The sequence below is a fragment of the Candoia aspera genome, chromosome 1, assembly GCF_035149785.1.
Source record: "Candoia aspera isolate rCanAsp1 chromosome 1, rCanAsp1.hap2, whole genome shotgun sequence".
Classification (NCBI taxonomy): Eukaryota; Metazoa; Chordata; class Lepidosauria; order Squamata; family Boidae; genus Candoia; species Candoia aspera.
In genome coordinates this window covers 55,420,542-55,445,988 of record NC_086153.1, presented here as the reverse complement: position 1 = coordinate 55,445,988, position 25,447 = coordinate 55,420,542, and the positions used below count along the sequence as shown (strand labels likewise).

Genomic DNA, 25,447 nt, shown 5'->3' with positions numbered 1-25,447 from the left:
TTGCTGGAGGTTTTCAAGAAAAGATTGGACAACCATTTGTCCCGGATGGTCTGAGGACTCTTGCTTGGGCAGGGGGTTGGACTAGAAGACTTCCTGGTCCCCTCCAACCCTGTGATTCTACGTAGAAAGCACACGGAGGAGTATCCTGAGGTCTGTAGAAGTAGATTAAAAGACTAAGGCAGAGAAGGTTGTTAGAGCAGAGGCTGCATCCCTCATTACAAATCTCTTCAGAGGCGATTTCAGTGGATGGGACTGCTACGAAGTAAGACAGTCATAGATGCAGCCGGTATAAATGCACACACACACTTTCTCTTTCCGCACACAGCCTCCTTGCCTTCTCTAGACTAGGACTGCTGGTGGTGTTGGGAAGAAGGGTGGTAAAGCTTGTTTTCAGAAGCGGGGTGGTTAAAAGTTTCTCTCCCCCTCTCATCAACCCTGCTTGCTACCCATTCTGGGAGGATACAACCCCTTTCCTTCTAACAGAGGAAAAAACAATGAAAGCTAAGCAGTTGGAAATTAAAAACCAACAGGAAACTGGTAGGGCTGTGCAAAGTTTCAGAAGAGTACTTCTCTTTGGTGATGCTTGAAGTGGATTTATTTATTAGAAAGTTATTGCAATTAAATTTAAATGTTCTTTGCTTGGCACACCACAGAAAAAAAAAGTGGTACCTTGTTTTGGACCAAACTGTCAGAAGACCAGAGTCTATACAGGTAGTCTTCATTTAGTGACTGACTCAGACAATGTCCATTTGCAGTTATGATGGTGATGAAAAAGTAATGATAATGGAAAAAAGGATCAATCCTTGCATTTATGACCTTCACAGGTCTGTAAAGCAAAGGAAAGTTGAAGCAAGATCATAAACACAGTAGCAGTTTCACTTAGTGATGGCTTTGCTTAACAACCAAGTTGCCGGTCCCAGTTGTGGTTGCTAAATGAGGACTACCTGTAATCACAGCACCAGTCCATGTTTGGCACCATTTCTTACCCTTTCTCGTAACTCTGTCAGGATTTACCTGTTCAAAGAAAGCTGAATCCCAAACTCCAATAGTGAATTGCCCCAGCTTTCCCTCAGATGAAACATCTAGACAGCTTTGCAGTGCTTTCTCTAGAACAGCAGGATGGGATAGCTTCTCACTGATGGGAACTCTTGCCTCATCACCCTTCTCACCTCTAGGATTCCTCTCCCCCTTTTTCTCCACTGAAAGGAGGAGCAGTTTTTTTGCTTCCCTCATAATATTGTACAGCTTTGAGTCTTTAGCTGGTAATTCAAGAAGCCAGAAGAGGCTTTTGCATAAGTGTGTATGTACGGAAGCCTCTTCTGGCATAGTCAGTAGCTGGTGAGGCCTCAAAAAAGGCAAAACATCTCCTAGTTCAACCAAGTGTGCCATGGGGGTGGGGAAAGGGAGACAGTATTTCATACTTCTAATTGCTCTTACTCACCTTTTCTATCCGGAAACCTATAGACCCCAGCTCCCGTGAGTTATTTGCAGGTCTTTGTGTCAATGCTACTACAACATTGTTTTTTCTCATCATAAACTCTGGAACTTTGATGGAATATTGATGATTTCTTGAAAGAGCACCTATTGTGGATTATCAGACACAGTAATACAACTCAGACTTGATCAAAACCTTCTTTCATTCTCATCTTCTATGTTACAATTACCTGATGTACCATATTCTTATATATACAAGGTCTTTAGATAAAGGCAAGTGGATACAGCATCTCCCAATTGGTATTTAGCTCTAGCAGGCCACTATCCAATGCTATCAGAGGAGATCAGGCATTCCATTAGTTAAAATTTTGAGAAGTTCTCAGATGCATGTTTGTAAGAATAATGCCGTCTTATCTAGGAGACTTCCTAGGCAGAATAAGCTTTGATTAATGAGCATCATGGAAATATATTCTGATATAGCCACAATATCCCTTTGAACAGTAACATGTGTACTGTAGCATTGCTGAAATGAAGCATGAAATTCTCAGTAACCTTGGCAAGGAATAGTAACACAGAAAACTGTCATATATTGACATAGACCACTGGCCCATCAAACACAATATTGTCTCCATTGACTGAAAACAGCTTCCCAGCCCCAGCTAGCTAGAAAATTCAGAAATTGAAACAGATATTCTCTCTGCAAAGCTCTGGCTCCATTAAATTCAATGAGACTTACATCAAGGTGGATACATACAGATTATACATTCGCATGTTGTAAATGTTATAAGCTTGATTAAATGGAAGACTATTTATTAGCTTTGGGTAAGCTGATCTTTGTTAAAGAATAGCAATACTATAGAGTAAATATTTCATGTTGTATACAATATATAAATATTTTTCATGATAAACACTTGCGTGTGAAATGTTATTCCTCTATTTCGAAGGTAAATAACAAATCTAAATGTAAATGACAAATACTTGGAGATAATATAAAGGTAACTAAGACTGCAATTCTCATTTGCCAATAAGCCCCAGTGACATTAATGTGTCTTACCTTTGTGTAGACTTGCATATGATTGCATTGCAAAACACTGAATTATGATTTAAGAAGTCCCTGCTTTACATTTTGTCTCGCTTACAATGATGTGGTTGCTAAGAGTCAACAGCAATCTGATGGCACATAATCAGTTAAAATGATGATTGTTATTGTCATTATCATTTTTTTTTCCAAATAAGTGTATCTAGAAATTCAAGCCACTTCTAACTGGCCATATTGATGTCTGTTTTAAACATTGTTCTAAATACAGGTAGTCTTTGTTTAACATCCACTTGTTCAGTGACCAAAGTTAAACAGCACTGAATGAGGGATATGTACGACAGGTCCTCATAGTTGCAGCCATCGCAGCATCCTCGTGGCCATGTGATCACAATTTGGGCACTCAGCAACCAGCTCACAATTACCATGTCACAGCGTCCTGCAGTCACCTGATCACCATTTGCAACCTTCACTGTGGCTTCCAACAAGCAAAGTCAATGGGGAAGCCAGCAGGAGGTTGCAAATGGTGATCACATGACCGTGGGACACTGCGACAGAGCAGGATTCATCTAACGGCAATTGGGATTGCCAGAACTGCTGTCATAAGTTGGTATGGTCACGTGACATCACGCCTTATGTCCACATCACTTAATGATGCTGTTCCCAGTCCCAATTACTGCTGACAAATGAGGACTACCTGTAATCTAAATCAAAACTCAAGAGACACTGCAGAGACTATAATTTCTATTACATACTGGGCAAAAAGTTACCCATCTCCAAATTTGTCATGTAACTAGAATATTGCTAAACATGATACTTATATGAAAATGAGTTAGGATATCAACTCACTACCTGAGGCTACTTACTTGGATAGTTGCTCCCTTCTGGAGAGAATTGGTTGCTATATTGAACCATAGACCAAGAAGTATTGCTCTCCTCACCAAAATCCAGGAATGTGGGCATGTTATCGCAAACAAACAGGTATGAAAAATTGTCTCTGAAATCTTTAAATGACATCCTGAGAAAAGAGAACGTGGTTTTGGGCTGCAGGCAGATGTTAGTTATCATTTCTAGTGTTCATTTGCTATTTTTAGAAGCCTAAAAAATTTCCTAGTGTGCAAGTTTTTCACATTCCTACTTCGTTCAAACTCCTCACTGCCCCTCTCCAATATTAATCATAATTTCAATTCTAGTTCTGGTGCTATGAGAACTGGAAATGTTTGTTTTAATGAAAAATAGAATTTGCATGAATATACAGTAACTAAGCTAACAAAGCTACTTGAAAGCTTTTGTGGACAACGGTCTGTAAGTTGCAGATTCTACTCCTACAAAATTATTTACAGAGTGCAACCATATCTATTAATCTATAGTAAGAATCAGGAACTGTAGAACACATATACATATATAAAGCTTTCCAGTATTCAATCAAAAGCACAGAGAAATCCATAAAAACCTATTTCATGAATGTAACAATACCAGAATTCACCATCAGCCCTCTTCACATAGAATTCTGTCTTGAATTGTTGAGGGACTCGATCCCACTCCACAGATCTGTAAAAGAGAACAAAATGATATATCACATGGAAGATACCAATTGCCTTGTCATTGTAACAGTAGCTCATAGACCATTTCACGTATCTCTCCATTATGATTTTAGGCACCAACACACCTTTTCCCCTTGATGTGGCACTTGAGTAGCAGTTTCTGCACCTCTTGCTCTTCTCAATAAGAGCAAATAAAGCTACCTGACAGGGTCCAGTTCCAAGCACGGTGCTTTTTACAAGTACCATATTAATCTAGTTGTTATTCTTCTGATCAAGACTGTTTCACTTAGGACAGAAAAAAAGGATAGATTGACTCTCTATGGGAGGGTTCCTCAAATTGGTACTCTCTATGTACCAATTCACATCTAAAAGTTGAAGCCCTAATGTCAGAGAATTGCACCAAAGAAAATGCCCCCCCCCCCCGCAAATATGCTTTTTATTTTGGATTTCTTATGTGCAAAAAGATTTAAGTCGATTAATGTATTTCGTCGTAACTTGCCATGAGTTTGGCCTGCTTTACTACTAGGGTTTGTGAAACTATTCTTATTACTGGGTTCAGTTTCCTTCATTCCGCTGCTTCTAATGCTAGTGTGACCTTTACAACAAAATTGCAAGGATAATTGCAGGGGAAGAGAGTTCTTCTCTAATGAGATAGTCAGCTTTCCACAACAAAACCCAGAAGTGAATCTGATGAATAAAATAGATCCTGGAAAATAGAGCTGATGCAAATACATCCTAACCAATTGTTCCAAGCAATAGAGTTAACAACAATGGCAGTCCCTGCTCAGTTCTCCATTGTGCTGATTCCTGCAAATGATGTAATGAAGTCGCAAAGTATAATCCTGTCAGGACAACATATATTAGACAAATTGCTGGGTAACAGGTGCTCTTTAGGGCAGTTTTCTCCCATTTCTTGAAAGAATGAATGGATCTCTCAAGTCCTTTACCGTTACAGGTAGTCCTCAGGTTAGAACGACATTTGGGACTGGAATTTCTGTCCCCAAGTGATGCGGTCATAAAGTGCGACATCACATGACCATGTCACTTAGCACTGGCAATACCAGCAGTCTTGGTTGCCATTGTAACCCCACGACCGCACAGGTTGTTAAGCGGGAAGAGGTGGGAGACCCAGGCGAGCAGGCTGGCGGGTGTACGGGTGCCATAGAGATGTGGGGGGGGGGGCGTGGGGAGGTGCTTCAAAGTGCAGGCAGGTTCGTGGGAACCATGAGGGGGCGGGGTGCTTCAGGCAGGTGCTCTGGAGCATGGGCAGGTGCACAGGTGCCGCTGGGAGGTGGGGGTACCCCAGGCAAGTGCTCCGGAGTGCAGGCAGGTGTGCAGGTGCTGCAGGCAGAGCACAGGTAGGTGAAAAAGTGGTGGGAGCAGGAGTGACTTCCAACTTCCTGCTGGCTTCCCCATTGACTTTGCTTGTGGGAAGCTGTCAGGGAACGTCAGAAATCGTGATCATGCGGCTCGCTCTGATGTAATCGCAAACCAGGCACTGAGTGCCCAGATTGCGATTATGTGACTGCGGGGTGCTGCAATGGCCAGAACTTCAAGGACTGTTTGTAAGTACCACTCGTCAGTGCTGTCACAACTTTGAATAGTTGCTGAACAAGTGGTCGTAACCCAAAGACTACCTCTATGTGGATTCACTCTGCACTCGGTTCCTTTCCTCTGGACTCCCAGTTCCACAAATCTAAGATTATTTGAAGAAATGGAGCTGCAGTTTCTTCAGTTCATTTGCATATTTGCCTCCTATTTTAATCTTGTGGTCACTGTCAAAACATTGCTAAGCAAACCATGCTTACGTGACTGTATGTTCATACCAAGATTCTGGTTTAGGCACTGAGGAGTGGTGTGCAACTGATCTGGAAAAATACCAGTGAAAAAGAAGCTTGATGCAACTCACGTTGCTATCATATTAAGAATGTTGAATCTATGGTTATCATATGGATCACAGTAAATGGAGGAGAGTAAAGGACTGAAGAAGCCTATTACTGATTTACCTGTGTTTACATGTGCCCATTGATGAAAGTCAACCAAAACCATCATAGAACCCAAAGATATACTGTATGTAGCTGTGCATGTGTGGTTCTCAATACAAAATTTTGGCATCGAAAAATGAACAAATGAGCATTTTGAATGTACTTGGGAACCCTTACTATATACTGTAATTAAGAAATTCAGAATCCAGACAGAAACTGAAAAGGAGTGATTTTTTTAAAAAATTGACATGTTATGTTAGTGCAGGTCAGTCATGGACTAGTCACTGATGAATCTGAACTGGACTTGCTGGGAATAAAAGGTCTACCATCATCAAGAACTGAGTATATGCTTTTACACACTAGGATGCTTGAAATGCAGGTCAGGTTCAATTAAGGTCAATGGAAATGTTCCCACTGGTTAGAGAATAGTCTTGGATGGGCTCTTTATTAAGAAAATAATTCTTTCCATCTCTGACTTCTGATATTACTTCTCAGCAAACTCATTACAGAGAATTAGCTATCTAACTGTGTTAATTCCCAAGCTGCAATTTTATAATTAAGTGATAATTGTGTTGTCTCCTTAGCATGAGCTAGGCATGAATCAATAACTGTATTGATTCACACAACTTAAGACGGCTTCACCAAAATTTCAATGGAATCCAGATTAGGCTTTAACTTTTGAATATGGCTGTAGAAGTTAAGTGAGCTCCAGCAATATTTTCAAGGACATTTTATTTCAGCAAGAGTTCTATTAGTAGCACCAATAGAAAAGAAGCTACAAAACTTTAATATTGTTCCCAGATCTTAAAACCAGAAAATGGTGCATGTTATCCAACTTGACCATTCTCTGTTTTCTGCATAGAGCACTAGGGAAAAATCACAATCCATTAAGTTTTTGTTTAATAAGTTTTACTGATATCAATAAAATCATGCAAAATTATTCCCATGGAAAGCAATGAGACATAATCGTGCTTTTTTGTTTTGTTTTGTTTTTTTATTTTTTGGATTGAACCCAGGGTAATTCTAGCAAATTGTTTCTAAATGTGATGAAGGAAAATACTATACAATGTCTGAAATTAGGACCAGACGATAACCTGCCAAAATTGAATAGTTGGCAAGGCTAAAGGGAGCTATTTCAGTTTCTCCAAGCTGTAATTTTGCAAATGATTTTAGCAGCCGAGATGGACTATTTACTACGGTGGCAGGTTGCAATGTTGGTTTCCTCTCCTCCCACATTTTTAACTTATATTTATAAATAATAGATTTCCTACTGTCTGTGGTCTTGCTGGCAGCAATGGCAGCTGTCATGATGCTTTCCTTGGCACCTCCTATCATCCCCTTGCCAGAGATGGTGGTGGTGGCAACAACAGAGAAGACCTCGGCTTCTACAGCTGCATTCCACGCATTTTAGGCAGCTGATAGTTCAGTCTCCAGCTTGGGACCCTTTAGATGATTTGGCTTCATGACTTCTGTAACCTTGGCCACAGACCACATTGGCTGGGGCTTTGTATAGATAGATTACACAAAAGTTGTCATCTATCCAATTTAAATTTGCCTCTAAGTGCAAATTGCAGTAACAATTTAATTTTGGGGGAGGGGACAATTAATCAAAAGTGGTAAGATCTGGCATAAGCTAAGTGAAGACAAATGGAATGGAAATGTCTTAGGATTCCTTGAATTTTAATGCAGAGCATGAAATGCTGATCCTTGGGTTAGCTGATTAGTTCTTACAAAAGCATTGTTATGCCAAGTCCCTACATGCTAACACTTAAAAGAGTGTTCTCATTCCAAGACCTCAAGAGAGTCAGCCTCCTTAAGAAATAAAAGGTTGCAAAATCATACTGATCACTCCAAGCTCCATTCCATTCCACAGAGCCCCAAGGATTCCATAGTTTGATTAAATCTTCTTTCCCATCCATGTAAGGAACCTGTTAAAAAGATAGGAGGGGCAAACATCATAACTTTACGTATTTGGCCTGAGAGAAAAGACATACAGATATATTTCCTTTTATATTTGGGTGGATAGCTATTGAACTATTTTAAGTTAAAGATGGATGATGTGACCCTGCTATAGAAATCCTTTTCTGAACAGGGACAGTTTAGAGCTCAGCTCATTATATCACCGTATTCAGAATGTCAAATCTTATCAGAATCAGTCCTGATTCCAAGGATACTTCTAGACCACATTTATAAATGAGTCCTTGTTCTTCATTTTAACATTTATTACCGAAAAGAAAAAGAAGAGGACAACTAGAAGTAAGGTAGATGGGCTCAGTTACAGCGGCGATGAGTGCACTAATGGAAGACCTGAAGGACCAGGTTAGGAACAGATTATCCTGGAGAAAATATATCTCTGTGGTCTCTAAGAATAACACTGACTTGATGGCACATAATCAATCAATCAATCAATCAAACAAACAAACAAACATTTCTTACAAAAATAAAAGTAAGCTATAGACTTATGAACAGATACTACACTTGATCTTAGCCAAAAGGCCGAGAAGCCTATCTTACTGTATTTTATCTGTTTTATGGTATTACATTCTATATTTTATATTTTAAAGTGGCTGATGCCCATCCTATTGATATGGTCAATTGAATAATCAATAAAGTTCTGTTCTGTTCTGTTCTGTTCTGTTCTGTTCTGTTCTATTCTATAGATTTATGAAAATTTTAGTTTGGACCTTGGGTAACATGCAGACCTCTAGAAGAATCATAAAGCTTCTTTTAGGAGGTATTGCTTTATGTACTTCCAGTTATGAATAAATTAAAAACACAAAAAGCTTCCAGGGAGATACTGTATATAATACATCTAAGAGGCCTGTCATCTTGGAATATTTACTGAATTCTGGATTTGACTCTCAGTTGGATATTAATATCTCTGTCTCAGTCTCTAAGTGCTATCTGTTCAGACTTGGAATATATTTTCTTCTAACTCTATACTAATTGCCAAAAAGGTCTCCTTCAAGGTCATTAGAAGATCTTTTTTCATATAAGTCACTGAATTGTTTTGCTTAAGATATATATGATAGAATGTCAGTAATAAATGCTAAAGGAAAAAAAAATAAACCCAGATTTCAGGCATTCCATTCTCTAAAAAATAACCATCATTTTCCCCCTTGTTCTTATAGCTAATTCAGCCATGGACCTGAGTTGCTTCCACCTCCGCTCTTAACTCAGCATTATTTCAGCCTATGATGACACTGCATGGAGAGTGACCAGCATGAGCCAGCAACTTATATAACTGCAATGCCACCATTTTGTAACTCAGAAATTGATGTACAGCATATCCATGTACAGGCTGTTTCACGTTAATTTTCTCAGTATAATCCTATCATACAGTGAGGAAAAATGGACTTTTACATATAAACTAAATCCTTCAATCTTTTTTGGGGGGGCGGGGGGAGGATTGATTAGAATAATCTGAGAATATCTTGAGGTTCTCACCTCTATATAGAGTAATAATTGGTAGATAAGTATCATCTAGTGTAGTTCCTGGTATGGGGCCAGTGGTTAATGCATCACTTTAATCATAAAAGTTTATGGCTTAAGCAAAGTCATTATAATAATTAAAGCCTTTATGTTTAAAGGGAATATATTAAATCATAATAGTGTATGAATATCATTATCTGTTTAATCATATATTCTGCACAACACTGATATCATTCTTGGCTTCCAAACAGTGCTCTATGCAAATGCAAAGGAACATTAAAATACATTGGTTACCATTCTTTCTCACAGGGGATTGAACTTTCACTAACTATATCACATCTGTATGCGATGTTATGCAGTGTGGGTGGGAAGGGTCTGAGAGAGAGGTGTCAGTGTTGTAGTGACATCTGTGAACACTGATAATTAAACTAGCCAACTGGGTTTGCTATTTTAATTTCCCATAAGGCTCGTGAAGTACATCTCTCAGACCCAGCCGTCTACTGTAGCACTCTTCTTTCCATGACCCATGACCCACACGTCTAGGAGAGAACCCACTAGAAGCCACTTTGTGAAAGGCTCCTTCAGAACTGAAACTGGTCATCGTAACATATTTGGCTGCTTAACTCTAGATCAAGATATATGCAAGACAACGGGTGTCAAGAGCTATTGTCGCCCCTATGCCCTTCTCTCCCTCTGTGGAAAGCCAGATCAGTTCTGTATCTCATATGAATGGGTAAGCTCACTGCTGCTGGTGGAAGGAATACCAGAAGATTAGATAAAGTCACTGTCTTCCGAGACCTCTTCCCTTGTCATTGTGGATAGAAAAGATGTCTGTGGTGGGATGAGCACGAACCTCATTCTGATCCTCTTAACCGCAATAACTCCTTTGCTTTCTTTTACAATTGTTGGATTATTTCCTCTGGCTAAATTGATCTGCTCTGGAGAAGATGGTATTAATATCTGGGAAAGGCAAAGGCATGTGCTTGGGAAGAATAAGCCTTGTAAGTAAATAAATGACTTTTTCATCCTGTTCCAAAATTTTGACCCTCTGTAAACTGCGAAGCAGATCTTGAGCCTGAGCTGTATAGAATAACCCACATTTCTTGGGTGGCTGTCACTGGATGTGGTTTTATTATCCTTTAAGGGATGTATAATTCTATTAAGTTTTCTATCAAACAGAAAATAACCTTTGAGGCTTCAGCAGTAGACCTTCCAGAAAACTTAAATTGCATCCAGTCTTTCTTTCTGTCTCTCTGTCTCTCTCATTATTACATGAAAGTCTGATCTTTGTTTATCCAGAATATGAAAAAGATATATTTTCAATGCAGATGAATTTTCTGATAAAAATAGATATTTACTGTGAGATTACACACCTATGGAACCAAACACAGGCTGTTTGCATGAAAGCTGTGTGCATGAAAATGACATGCCATTCAGAACAGCAGCCTTGCTGATTTCTAACACCAAACTCCTACATTTATTACAACTAGATCTCATTTTTATTCTGGAATAGAATGGAAATCAAGGGATTGACCATGGAATACCCAGTTGGTTTCTTGCCTAGACATTGACTAGATTTAGCCCTGCCTAACTTCAGCAGCTTGCCTGAACTGTATGCCATCAGACAATGGCTGAAAATCAGTCCACTGAAGTACTCAGTGTTCTGATCGACCGAGGGCAATTGTTTCATTTCACATAAGAAATGGCCTGTTATGCACAGATTTTGCAAGAGGGATGTAATTCCAAGGCTCAGAGCAAAGAGACTTTTTTTCTCCTTTGCTACACCTCTACATTCTTACCCTACATACTGCCACACTGCGTGTGTGGACATCCGGAGCATGCTTAGTGGGGAAGAGGCTGCATGCTCGCAGATATCAGGCAGTGGTGCTACGCCATTGTACCCCCTGCAGAAGGCAATGAAAAACCCTACTTTCTATCCCTCTGAGTATCTCTGAGTCTCACAACTTGACCCCCCCCCCAGCCTTTTGTGTTGTAATTGAAATAAATTTCAGAGCTTTGCTCTTCTTTGCAGCTGAGTTGCAGGATGCATTTTACACTGGCATCGGCTACAGAATTGTTTTCCTTGGTGCCTAGAAAGCCAACAGAAATCACTCTGGCTGACACCTAAGAGTAAGATGTAGATGATGATGATGATGATGATGATGATGATGATGATGATGATGGTAGTAAGAGTGCATCCCATTTCTTTACATAGGAAAAAGGGATACGGTTGGATATTTTTTTGATGCAACTGCCTGATTCTTGGCAGTTGAATTACATGAATATTTATGCCCTCTCAACAAACAGAATGAAAAATATTTCTGGAGCCTCTATGCAGGCATTTAAATGAAAGTGCAAAAGCTGGCAGTTGGCCAATGACTCATTAAATTAATACCTTAAAGGAGCATCTGTCATGCTCTTTTCAGGAAATCTTGTCAGTCCTTTTCAAAATCACCTGCAGCTACAGATTTGAGTGTTGCTGTGGCAACTCTTCTTTTGACAGCTTGTCCTTGAAGCAAGGTGGTTCTGCCTTGCTCTCAGGTCAATCACCAGTCCTGTGAGGTCACGCTAGCCTCCTTAATATATCTACTTATGTTATAGAACTTCATCTTTACTATATGGTATCCAACCCCTGAAATCTTCTGACACTGAGAATGAACCCTAAGCAGCTTACTGGTTCTCACTGCATTGAACACAATCAATTTGCTTGTGATAGCCTCAAATTCAATTACCTCAATGGAATGAGCCTACGTATGTCTTCATTCATTTGAGCTCTGTTAGCCTCTTAAAATTTGCTGGAGTTTCTTTTTCAGCAGCAAGTTATCTTTTTAGTACCATTGGCTTAACCAATAAATATTAACCACAGGCTTAGAGCTCTTAATCCTTTACTTGAAAACAGTGAATTGGCTGACTATGGACTTGACTAAATTAATCAACTTTTTCACTCTGACATAAAGTACGTTTGTTTGGAATACTTTTGGAAAGCGGGACTGAAATGGTGGAATCACTGTGAGGAAAGAAATCACACAATATTGCCCTATGGTTCATAAAGCAGTGCATTGACAAAAATAAAGGGGAAACAGCAGTAGGACAGCTGCCAGTTAGAAGAGAAGAAACTAGTGAAAGGGAAGAGTTATTTAGTTTACCTCTCTGGCCTCTATAACAGTGTAGACATGTTGCTGCACAATTCCATTCTTCAATACTTGGTTACTCAGGATCTGAATGGGTGAAGAACAGTTTTACTCTCTCTAAAACATTTATATTTGGTCCAACAAATAACTGGATAGTTTTATTTTGGTGGAAATAAAAATCTGAGTATCTTTTCATGGGAGAGGCACAGCCACCACCAAAATTATGGGTGCTTCCCCTTAGGACATGCACTACTTATGGCATAAACATTTTTTTTTTAATCATATGGCATAGCAGTTTGTTCATGTTGCTTTTCTTGCTGGAAAATCCTTGTGAGGTCCAGCAGCCAGATGTGTAGACTATTTAGCCGTGACAAGTCATGTTGCCGGGGTGCACCATGAGGAGGCTAGTCTACATTGCACCGAGTTGGGCTGAGAGAAAGTGACTGGCCCAAGGTCACCCAGCCTGCTTTCATGCCTAAGGCAGGACTAGAACTCACATGGCATAAGCATAATCAAGCTAAATGCAGCTGAATAGCTTTGACTTGCCACCTGCTGTGCTTGATAAGCTTCCTATTTTTGAAGCAAGCAAGCAGTCAAAAGAAGAGGTTTACTTAAGAGCACTATAGGGCATATGCATTTTAATTTGCCTCTTCTGCTTTTGAGAAGGGATGATCTACTTTCCCCTTTGGCAGAGTAAATTTCTGGATCTCATTTTTGTTCCTGGGAAAGTTTGTTTTAGCCCAAAAAAGTATTACCCAGATTCAGCAGAGGCAGAATGGAATTGCATTTTAAATATATATATAAGGTGTTCAAAGATCCTTCCAGCTTTGTTTAACCTTTAATAAGTATAGTGAGTTGATAGCACCACTGGGCTCTTTATACATAGGCATTTGATTTTTTCTGGTGCTGGAGGATAAGATGTAGAAATCTTTCTGCAAAGAGCATGCTGCTGCTATATGCCAATCTTTTTGAAGTTTTAAAGAAAGCTAGAAAAAACATTCCTTAACAACCTTATATATCAGCCTTTTTCCACTTTTTGGGCAGGCGGGGGGAATGAAAAAATGCTAGATAGGCTGTGCTTATCAGTACTGCCACTGCCATAAGAGATTCTGTTGGGACTGAAAATCCCAAATCCTTTCCTATAAAATTTGAGGTTAAATTAATTTATATCTCTACTATGGGTGGTTAGTCTAGGTTTAGAAAGTGAAAAAGAAGAACACTCTGGACTCAGTTGTGGCTAGGGAATTCAAGTCCACCAATTCCTACTCAAGTAAAACACCAGCAAAAGAAGATCAGCCAGCCCAACTTACAAATAGATGCCATCTTATAAATGTCAACTTGAATAACTGAATTTCCTCTTCTTCCTTTTCCCTCTATTCCTCATCCCTTTTATATCTTTTTTGATTGTGAACTGAGCTTAGGGTTTACTCCTCTTTTTACATTGAAATGAGCTGCTTTGGGAAACAAGAATTAACTGAAGAGCAGAATCAAATATAGGAGGTAAGCAAGCATGTAAAGGAGCCTATATGGTCTGGCTTAGGCTGCAAGTATATTACTGAGACCAAATTGAGTCCTAAGTACAGAACATGTTTGAATGTTCTTGTCCAGTTCACTCTCCTTGTATCTGGCAATCTGTGTGCCATGTCCAACTTGAAAAACCTTACAAGCTCACTGGAAGCAGTACTGAAAGAAGAAAAAGCAACATTCTGACCACCTCTTCAGGTGGGGAGGAGAACACTGTTAATGTTTTCTACTACAGATTAAGGTTGCTATGGTAACTAATCATTTTGGCCGGGTGAAGAGGTTGAATTTAATTGTCTCCTTTTCACGTGTTAATGGTTGCATCACCTGGGGGGGAGGAACTTGCCCGGACTTGTTTTAGTTTCTGTTTCCTTTTTGTGCAGGCATGTAGAGAGTCAAGCTGTTCTCACTGAGAGCCAAGACTTTTAAATATGTTTTGCTTTCTGTAAATAAAATTATTTTATAGAAATGCCTGGTGTGTGTGTTTTCTGATCTCTCCTGGGCCAAAGGCTTTCCCAGCAATCTGCCAACAAACACCAACCAAGATTTCAGAAATGATAATGTAACGTTTCGCTTAGTACAATAGAAAAAGAGGACTGCATGCAAATCGGGACATTTTCCCCACTCATGATTTATACCATCTTCATAACATCACCCAGTCTTTGTTGAAGCGATATAACACCTCTCCTTATTATTGTTATTTTGGCACATCAGTGGTTGGATTACTCTAGTGGGGAAACAGTCATAATGTGCAAAGCTTCTACATGCAGCTGATTGCTGGATTTATTCAGGGTTGGGAGCATTTTAAGAAAGGTGGGTTGTTGTTGTTTTTTGGCTACATCCTAAAGAATACTTGGGAGGGGAATGGCTAATAATGAAAGGGTGCTACAGTGTTGTTATATGGTTCAAAAATAATGTTCTATTTATTTCCAGAGGAAAAAATAAAGGTGGAGAACAAAGAAAAAATCAGCAATATTTAAAACAAGAGCTTCCCAATTCCCCTATGTAAAAACCTTAAAAAGCCTAATTACTAAATGAGGAATGAAAATTTGTAACAAGACCAGCTAATCCAAGATGGACTAGTCCTGAATAATGGACTAAATAGTCCATTATTCAGGACTATTTAGTTAATACTTTTAACTAAATAGTCCTGAATAATCTCTGTTGGCAGAGCATTTTACAACTGGATGGAACCACAGAAATAATTCTACAACTTGGCGTTATCTTCACCAACCAAGAGGTCTGAAATAGTGCCTTGGATGACAGGCATGAAGCAGGAACGTATGGAAGAAGGTGCTCCAGAAACCAACTGGAAGCCTGTGCAAACAGGTAGAAGAGACATAACATAGTACAAATGCCTAGCTCCTGCTAGCAGCCACATCTTGCACCAATCACAGTTTCTTCATACATTTCACGGTTAGCCCAAGAAAGAGTTTGCCATAGTAACCTAATCTGGAGTTAAGGCATAAATAACTCTGACAAGTTCTTTTCTTTGTCAGAAAGTCAACAGAACCCAGAAAAAAGGCACATCTCAGAATTAATACAATCTGCACATCTAACAAGGAGCAGAGCCAAACAAGCCTAATCCTCCACAGACAGTTGTTGGCTCTGAAGTTGTGACTCCCACTTGGTTCCTTGGTCCAATTCAGTTTTCTATAGCTTTCACCCCCCAAATTTCTAGTATTATCTTGATCATATAAGTTTGGCATGTCGACAGGGGTCCTACTTCATTTTCCTGCTTTCTGGCATTCTTCTTAGCAGTATCCAAACTGTGAACTCTTCTCCACTGGAAGGATCATTTGGGTCCTACATGTATCGTTTCACCACAAGTGAAGATCTTTTAATTTTCTAAGATCCTTCAGTCAAAACTGTTTATAGTTAGTTTTCTTTTTAATGTCTGTGTGTCTTTTTACTCTCTAGTAATTTTAGAGAAGCTACTCTGAGAATCTCTTCTGAACAGCAGGATACCAGTCCCTATAAAATTAACTCCTAACTTACCCTTTTAGGAGTGTTGCATGCCATGAGACTGCCTGACAAAGCAGCTGTTTTCATTATTTCAAACAGATGAGTAGGAGGACTCCTAAGATCGAAAGGCAGCTGGACCCCACCTGTGAGATCCACCAAAGCTTCTGAGATATAGCCAAAGTGCAGCTTCTCGTAAGAACCACGCAGTCTGGAAGAAAAGGGAAGACCTCCAGGCTAGGCAGCAAAACAACAGAGAATGTTTATATATATAAAAGAAAATAAAACTGATGGTTAGAGAAGCTGGGGCAGGTTAATGTTAAGTTGTCTTTTTAGCATCACTACTGTATCCTGTTCAGTCAGGCTAGAAATAGAAACACAGCTTTAAATTGAAAATATATTCTATTCCCATTTTTTTCACCTAATAGGCTAGACATTTTTTTTTTCTTACTGTCAATTAAAAGTCAGTAAATGCATTATATTTTTGTTAATAGTTCACTGTTTTGGATTTATTTCATTTCTCAGTTCAACACAAACAGTAAATCCTTCCTTCCTTCCTTCCTTCCTTCCTTCCTTCCTTCCTTCCTTCCGCTACATAGGGATAATAACAACATGAAATAAATTAAGTCAATATAGGCCTCTTCTGATTTTGTGGTGAATTAGATTACTGCATATTTTACCAGAATTTTTCCCCATATTAATTGGAATATTTATATTTATATTTACATACACACACTTTTTTACAACAAAAGCAAATGAGTAATGACTACTATTAGCCATTGATAAGGCCTTGCTGAATGAACTTTGCCTAACATTATGAAATGATGTAAAAAGAGGAAAAGAGATGAAGTCACGTGGTAAACCTATTCCTGGACTAAAACAATACAAGCAACAAGTTAAATGTCACACAACTGAATCAATACATACACACCCATCCAGCCTCACATATATGTGCATATGTCTGTATCTCAACTATATCTATACATCAGATAGACATCATAGAATTCTCCCAACATTTACTCTTCTTTCTGCATGTCCTGGAATAGGTTCAACATCACATCTGCAGTAGAGAGAACTGAAGAATGATTGTGGCCATGATACTAGGCAATTACCTGGAGAAGGAAGGACAGAGCAAGTCCATCTGTATCCTGGATTTACTTTCTAGAGCCACTGAGGAGCACAATGTGACCCACTCTCCAAGATAGCAGGTGTTGCCTCCCATTGATTCCTCTTTTCTATTAATCTGACTGAAATTTGACTGCAAAGTGTCAGATGGTACAGTCCAAGAGTATTATGGTTCCAGTTTTTGAACTGGTTAAGTATAAGGAGTCTCATTTAATCATCCTTCTAGCCCAGAAGGTGGTGGGGCCAGGTAGGCTGGAGACTTTTCCAGTGTCAGCACTAGATCATTCAAGCATTCACACAATGACAGTCAGGAGCCCAGGATCCTTTAACTGTTTAATGAAACAAAGTGACTAGGACAGAGGTAAAGCTGAGAATGGAGAATTCCCACTAAAACATACATTTAAAACCACATTTCCTTGATTGCCTTCCTTTCCCATGAAAGTATGTCGCCCCCCTTTCCCATCCAAGTGATGTTGCTGGTGTATCTCTACTGACTGGCCTTGATGTGAACCATCATAAATCTGTAGCCACAACCGTGGATCCTATAGGTGTGCGTTACAAACAATTTTGCAAGTTGCTGGGCGGTGGGGAACTTGGCGCAAGGGATGAAGTGGGCTTGCTTTGAAAATAAGCCAATAACAGTCCAAATCACAGTCTTATTTTTACTCTCTGGCAAGTCCACAATGAAATCCATGGCAATTTCTTTCCATGGGGCTTTAGGGGAGGCAACAGGTTGTAAAAGTCCCTGTGGTTCCCCCCCCCCTTCCTTTTCGCTTGGGCACAGACGTGGCATGAGGTGACATAGGATTGCAAGTCAGGGCGAAGGGAGGGCCACCAAAATTGGCACCTGACCAAGTGTAGAGTTTTGGTGAAGGCAAAATGCCCTGCAGATTTAATGTCATGGGAATGGTGCAGAATGGTTTTGTGCAAAGATTCAGGCACATAGATTTTGTTGTTCCAATACCAAATGTATTCAATTTCAGTCAAGTTGGCTTTGTTACATTGTAGCCAAGGATCATTAGAGAGCACCTGAAGCAGTTCCTCTTTTAGGTCTGCCTGCACTTTCCCTTTCCCAGCTACTGCTTGTTTGCACATTACACAAGCCATTCCAAGCTGCTTTTGGGGAAAAAACAGTATCCAGAATTTCAGAGTTAGTGGTGTTATATTGTGGAAGGTGAGAAAGTGCATCAGCCAGAAAATTCCTCTTTCCAGGGAGGAAATTAAGGGTGAAATTAAAACAGCTGAAAAATTGAGCCCAACGGATTTGTTTGCCATTCAACTTTCTGGGGGTTTGTAAAGCTTGGAGGTTTTTATGATCAGTCCAGACCTCAAAGGGATGTTTGGAGCCCTCCAGCAAATGCCTCCAATGTGTTAAGGCAGTTTTGACAGCAAAAGCCTCCTTTTCCCATATGTGCCAACTGCGCTCAGAGTCAGTGAACTTGCGGGAAAGGTACGCACATGAGCAGGGGAAATTGTCTTCATCCTTTTGAATTAAAACAGCCCCTACCGCTGAGCCAGAAGCATCTGCTTGTACAATAAAGGGGCAGTTTGGGTCTGGGTGAGCCAGAAGGCGTTCTTCTGTGAATAGAGCCTTCAGACACTCAAAAGCAGCTTGGCAGTCATCCGACCAAGCAAGCTTCACCCCTGGGGAAGTTACTTTCCGTGTCTCCCCCCTCCCTCTAGTTTTTAATAAATCTGTGAGAGGCAGCACAATCTGAGCAAATTGGGGGATAAATTGTCTATAGAAATTGGCAAAGCCAAGAAAACTTTGAAGCTGCTGTCTGGTGCGAGGTGGTTCCCAACCGCTTATGTCTTGTACTTTATCCGGTTCCATTTCAATGTCATCCACAGAGATACGATAGCCCAAGTAGTCTAGTTGACTCTTGTGAAACTCACACTTGGAAAGCTTAGCATAGAGTTGGGCGTCCCTTAGTTTTTGCAGCACTTAACCAAAGGGATGTGGTCCTCTAAGCTTTCAGAGTGGATTAGAATATCGTCTAAATACACCAAACCCCCCTTGTACAAATTCTCGTGGAGGACCTCATTGATATATAGAATGAATACACCAGGGGCCCCAGCCAACCCAAAAGGGAGAACCTTGTACTGGTAGGAGCCCAGTGGGCAATTGAAAGCCATTTTCCACTCATCCCCCTCCCTGATTCGGATTCTGAAGTAGGCTTCTCTGAGATCAAGCTTGGTGAACACCTTTTCCTTCGATAGGTGTGAGAGCATGTCTTTCATGAGAGGGAGGGGGTACTTGTTGGTTACAGAGATGGCATTTATTCCATGGTAATCTGTACATAGTCTCAGGGAGCCATCCTTCTTTGCCCAGAAAAGCACTGGGGTGGCCAACGGGGAGTTAGCCAGTTCAATAAAGCCCCTAGCCAGGTTTTTGTCTATGAACTCCCTGAGGACCTTTTTCTCAGTCTCTGACATAGCATATAATTTTGGCTTAGGTAGCTTATCTCCAGGGTCAATTTCTATGGCACAGTCCATTTTTCTGTGAGGTGGTAACTGGTCAGACTCCTTTCCATCAAACACATCAAGAAAGTCCGAGTATTCGGCTGGTATGGCTACCTCTGCCTCTGGCTTTCCCATGGGTATCTGATTCAGGAGTATTCCTGCCACATCCCTCTCTTTGGGTGGTGGGACCAGTGGGTTGCTGACACCGTCTTTTAACATTAGAGTGCCCGTCCCCCAGTCTATGTGTGGTTTTCTGCTTTTTAGCCACGGGAGCCCCAATATGATTGAATAGTTTGCTATGGGGGCTACAATGAATTGCAAGGTTTCCTTGTCGTCGTCCCCCCCGCAACCTCATGTCTACAGCCTCAGTTTGAAACTCTACGGGCCCCCCATGGGCAATGGAACCATCCATTTGGGTAAAAATGATGGGCTGTTTAAGTCTCTTAGTTTTAAGGCTTAGCATATTGATTAGTGAGGGGTGTATTAAGCATTTAGTGCACCCCGAATCTAGCATCGCTGTCAGGTTGGCTTTGTGGAATGTTCTTAAGTTTTTTAATTCCACCCTGACTAGCAACGTGGGGCAGTCATCGCTCACCAGGGGGTCCTCTCTTTCCTCCTAGTTTCCCACTGGCTTCTGCTCTTCTGGCTCGGAGTCCTCACTTGACTCCAGCAATGGCCCTGCATCTAGATCCCTATGTGCCAGCGCAGTTGCTGCAGCTCCCTTGCATTTGGTTGGTGGGGTCTTAGCCGGTTTCGTTCCTCCCTTGGCTGCCTCTGGCTCACCGCGGGGACACCCCGCTGCACAATGGGTGTCCTTACCACATTTGAAACAGCTGCCTTTCTTCCAGGTGCTGTCTTTAGGGTCTTCTTTCTCTCGGAATAGCTTTCGCTGGGCAAAGGGTAACTGGCCCGGAGCCCCAGTATTCCTCCCTGCAGCTTGCACTCTGAGTTGCCTACGAAATTGGTACTGGGTATTCTCAACCTCCCCAGCCAGGCAAATCCATTCTTTTAGTGTATGTGTGGGGGGTCTCCTCTGCAGACTGCCCATCTTAGGACCGGCTGCAATCCCCCCTTGAAATAATCAATCTTGGTGGTCTCTAACCAGTCCATAACTTTCCCTGCCAAGGCTTTGAACTCCATGGTGTATTCTGCCACACTTTTCCCCCCTTGCCTAAGCTGCTGGATGGCTGATTTCGCCTTCATCTTGTCCAGCGGGTCCTCAAACCTCTCCCTCAGGGCTTTCATGAACTCCCTCAAACTGTGTAGTTCAGGGGCTATGGCATCATGCAGCTGCACATACCAATCTGCTGCAGCTCCAAGAAGCCTCGTGCTGACCTGGCTCACCTTCTTGTATTCTGTGGGGAAGCAGGACCCAAATTCATGCATATAGATGGACACATTGGTCAAGAAAAACACCAACTGTCAGGGATCCCCATTGAATTTAACCTGTATCTCTTTCGGAGTCCCCTGAGGCACTGCCTCGCCTGCGTTGGGTTGCCCCAACTCCTCTTGGGTTTCCGCGTGGCCTCCGCTCCTTCATCGCCTCGTTGGGGAGTCGAACCCCCTGGGTGGGGTGATGGTGCAGCGTCTCCCTCGCAGGTCTGCTGATGCCATCCTGGAGAGTTGGGTTGAGATTTCCACCAGGGGATATGCCATAGTGTCAAGAGTTTTCGACACATGCTTCATCATCACCTCCATGGCAGACATCCTCACCTCCAGCCCACGAATTGTTTGCGGGGTCCCATCGGTGTCTGTCCCAGTTCCATGAGACCTCGGGCTCAGCACCCTCACGTGTGCCTCCAGGGGTGGAGGTGCTCTCCCCTCTATCTACTTGGCGCCTGACTCTGAAGGTCCCATCTGTGGTTCTTCCAGTATTGCGTCTGGAGTCTCGGGCTCTCTCATGAAGTCAAGGGTAAGGAGTGCACTCTCCAGCTCGGTAGCATTGAGCCGGGTTTCCATTTTGCACTCACTTTCCTCACTCCCGGAGCTCCCCTCCGACTCTACCTTCTCTTCTTCCTCATTGGCATACAGCACCATCCTCTCAGTGGAGGTTGAGGGTGATGGCTGCTTCGCCTTAGTTCTTCCATGTTTCGGCATTATTTCATCAACTCTCAACTGAGCTACTACCCCAGGAAGAGTTTTCGAACACAATGGGATTCGCAGCTTAATGTCAGCACTAGACCATTTGAGCATTCACGCAATGACAGTCAGGAGCCCAGGATCCTTTAACTGTTTAATGAAGCGAAATGACTAGGACAGAGGTAAAGCTGAGAATGGAGAATTCCCACTAAAACATACATTTAAAACCACATTCCCTTGATTGCCTTCTTTTCCACGAAAGTATGTCGCCCCCCTTTCCCATCCAGGTGGTGTTGCTGGTGTATCTCTACTGACTGGCCTTGATGTGAACCATCATAAATCTGTAGCCATAATAATGCAATTCACACTCCAACTCAACACCCCCTCCCATCCGGCAACAGAGAGTCTACCCCTTTGATAAGGAAATGATGGAAGATGCTCCGATAAGGTGAACCTTTTGATCAGAGGAATCTGACATCCAGCCTTCCAGGAAGAAGGGCTTCCCCAAAAGCAAAGCTGTTTGAGATGATACATAAAGACCAGCTTCAGAAAAAGACTTGTACAAGAGAAAGTTATAGAAAGGTTTGCTTCTGGTCTGAGTTTGTGGGACTCTCAAAATACTTCTAAAAACTCCCCTGTAGTTTTCCTGCAATTCTTTGTCCCTGGATAGACCTTTACACATTATTTAATGCTGCATGCAACAACTCCATCACGCATAACATCCTGAAAGCTAAAACAACACCCTTGGTTACAATCTGAATTTAAAAACAACATTGTCTCTGTTGGAAGGAGATATGCCACAGATAAGTAAACAGAAAAGTAAGAATAAAATTAAGTACTGCCTAGGTGCTTAATCTTTATTCCATTTTTATTTGGTTCAGGTCATTGAATGTTCATCAAATAGTAGACACCAGATGCTAAAAGGCATGTTTCAAGCCTTGTTTGTTTGTTTGTTTGTTTTATCTTGGGCTTGTAATTACTAATGCAAAAGGAAGAAAAAAAGATGAATCAGAGTTGACTACAATATCAGTATATGTCATTTTAAAACAAGTTAAGTACACAATCTCAGCTTCGTACTGAATCAAAAAATGACATCCATGGCTAATTTTATTTAAAAATAATGTTTCCAACCTAGCTGGAAAAAAATTAAATTTATACTATGTGCAGGGGGATATTTCCTCTTGCAGGAAATATCATTTTTGCACAATCTTTATAGAATAATGACTTTGCATTTTCTGGCATGAAAATGCTGTTTAGTGAAGAGTTACTTGAATCAGCTTCTGCAAATCTAAAGTATATTTCAGTTTCAAAAAATTCAGCATCTTAGTATCTGTTTATTATTAACTGATTTTTTTCCCCTTTTTTAAAATATTCAGTGATTTACTAGATGCTGGAAAATACTGAAAATAATAAAAAAAAATATTAAATATTAAAAGCTAGGAACTAGACAAAACAAATATTAACAATTTGGAAAAATGTATGATTTCATTTGTAAACTTGAGAGCTAAAAAAAAATTAAAACATCCATATATAATATTCTGGACTTCAAAGAAGCAAGATAGAAAGAGCATTAAAACATTTGAACTTCGGAGAAGATTCCTAAGAATACCATGAATAGCCATCAAAACAAACAAATGGATCAAAAAACAGATCAATCCGGAGTTCTCACTCAAGGCCGAAATGACCAGGCTCAAATTATCATATTTTGGACACATTACGTGAAGATGTAGTAGCTCTCTGGAGAAGTCTATAATGCTAGAATAGGTGGAAGGAAAGAGAAGAGGATGACCAGAAACAAGACAAATGGACCCAGTCAGAGAAGCAATGGGTACGATGCTGGAAGATCTGAAGGACCAGGTTGAGTACCCTAGAGAAAATCTAAGTGGTCACTAAAAGTTGACACTGGCTTGATGGCGCATAATCATTTAATTGATATAATTTGTGTGTATGTGTAGATGGAGATGGAGATAACACATTTGGAATGATTTTCAAAATAACTGAAATTGTTGAAACTTTTTTTTATTGCTTTCCCTGTCTTGTTCCATTGAAACTTTGGGGACAACTCAATTCATATTTGATGAAGGCTGAGTTCACCTAAAATGGTCTGAAGTGATTCCAGTTGAAACTGCATACTACTTAGCAACAGAAAATATATACTGGTACTGTTTTATAGAAAAGTATGGTTAGAAAAAGCAAATGGAAGATGGAGCTGAAATACATGTATAAGTTTCCAGAGAAAAGATACTAGAGACAATTTTCTCAGTAAGTGGAGCTTGACTTCTGATGACTATGCAAATATATTCATGTAGTTTCTGGCCTTCTTCCAGGTTGTTCTTTTGACAATGCAGTCTGTTCTAAACCATGGCAATTTCCTGGTGGTTTCCCATTCAAGTACTAAGCAAATCCAACCCTGCTTAGCACTGGCTAAGTACTTTCACCCACTGAAAGACACATTTTTTGGTATTGATCCCAGCAATGACCCCACCATCTTCTATATATTATTTGTGACTAATTTTCATTGAACTCTGTGTAAATATATATAGGGCTGCACTGCAATTTAAAGAAGCTTAAAGTCCACTTACACAAAGTTGTTTCTCAGCAGATGGAATGAAAAATGCATGAAAAAAAAAATGAAAAAAGTCTACCAGCATTGCTTTGCCTGATTGTTCCAGAAAACATTATTAGGAATAAGTTACATAGGTTACCTTATTTATTTAGCTATTTATTTGGCTGCCCATCTCACAAAAGTGACTCTGGGTGGCATACAGAAATTAGAACAAAAACTACAAGGTTTCTTACAAGGTTTCTCTCAGGTTTCTCTTTTCCAATGTTGTGCCAGATTTCTTCTTGCTGCTGTCAGTATATACAGTATCTTAATAAATTGTGATGCTTTTCATTTATATTCTCTGGGATCATACCTAATAAAATATCTGTGGTTTGAATTCTAATTTTATTTTCAGAATTTCTGGATGTTTGGGTGTATTTCTTTCCAGTACTTTCGAGTCTTTTTGCATAACCATCAGATATGGTAAAATGTTCCTTCTTTGTTGTGGCATTTCCAATATTTATTGTTGGATGGTTTTTCCACCTTGGCAATCATTGATGGAGTTAAACACCATGGTAGAAGATTTTGCTCCATGTTTCCTTCAAACTGTAGCTTGGGATAACTTTATTGATTTTTTTTCCATAGTTCTTCCTATTGTTCCACTGTTATTACTTTTTAAAAAGTTTTGCATCCATTTGATCATACTTTTAAAATATTCTGTCTCAGTGTCATATTTTGAATAACAATTTTAAATATGTCCTAAAATTATCTTAATTTGGTATAAGTATTTCCAGTGGTGACATCTTTGGGTTGTTTTGAGTTTCAAGGTTTATTGGCCATGGTCTACACAACAGATTTCCTGATGTTTCGCTGGCAACTGTGGCTGGCATCTTCAAAGGCAACTTAGCAGGGACTGACTGGGCTCCTGTCTTTATAGACAGGTGACCTGACCTTGGACTGGTCTTAAAGATTGGTCAATCACATCAACAGCAGCAAAGCTCACCTAACCTCCTGGCCCAAACACCTGGGGAAATAGGCAGGTCTTTAGAGCCTTGCAAAAGACTAACAGGGCTGGTGCCATTTCCAGGGGGATGCTGTTCCACAGGGCAGGCACTGCCACTGAAAAGGCATGACTTCAGGAACCAACATGATGACCCTATTTGATGGAAGGGACTCAGAGCATACCATCT

At 40.5% G+C, this 25,447-nt stretch overlaps 1 protein-coding gene and 1 pseudogene across 1 annotated transcript in view; both read right to left on the bottom strand.

The window, feature by feature from the left end:
* The window catches only part of CAPN13 (calpain 13), a 98,837-nt gene that overhangs the window by 37,125 nt on the left and 36,265 nt on the right, over positions 1-25,447 (bottom strand). The window contains exons 6-13 of the mRNA XM_063289384.1: positions 16,082-16,256; positions 15,225-15,400; positions 14,227-14,245; positions 12,578-12,649; positions 7,842-7,927; positions 3,947-4,021; positions 3,337-3,488; positions 1,442-1,581 (exon numbers count right to left, since the gene is read on the bottom strand). Coding sequence (XP_063145454.1) covers positions 1,442-1,581; positions 3,337-3,488; positions 3,947-4,021; positions 7,842-7,927; positions 12,578-12,649; positions 14,227-14,245; positions 15,225-15,400; positions 16,082-16,256 — 895 coding nt within the window. The remainder of the gene's footprint in view (positions 1-1,441; positions 1,582-3,336; positions 3,489-3,946; positions 4,022-7,841; positions 7,928-12,577; positions 12,650-14,226; positions 14,246-15,224; positions 15,401-16,081; positions 16,257-25,447) is intronic.
* LOC134488737 (U2 spliceosomal RNA) lies at positions 8,423-8,507 on the bottom strand (annotated as a pseudogene).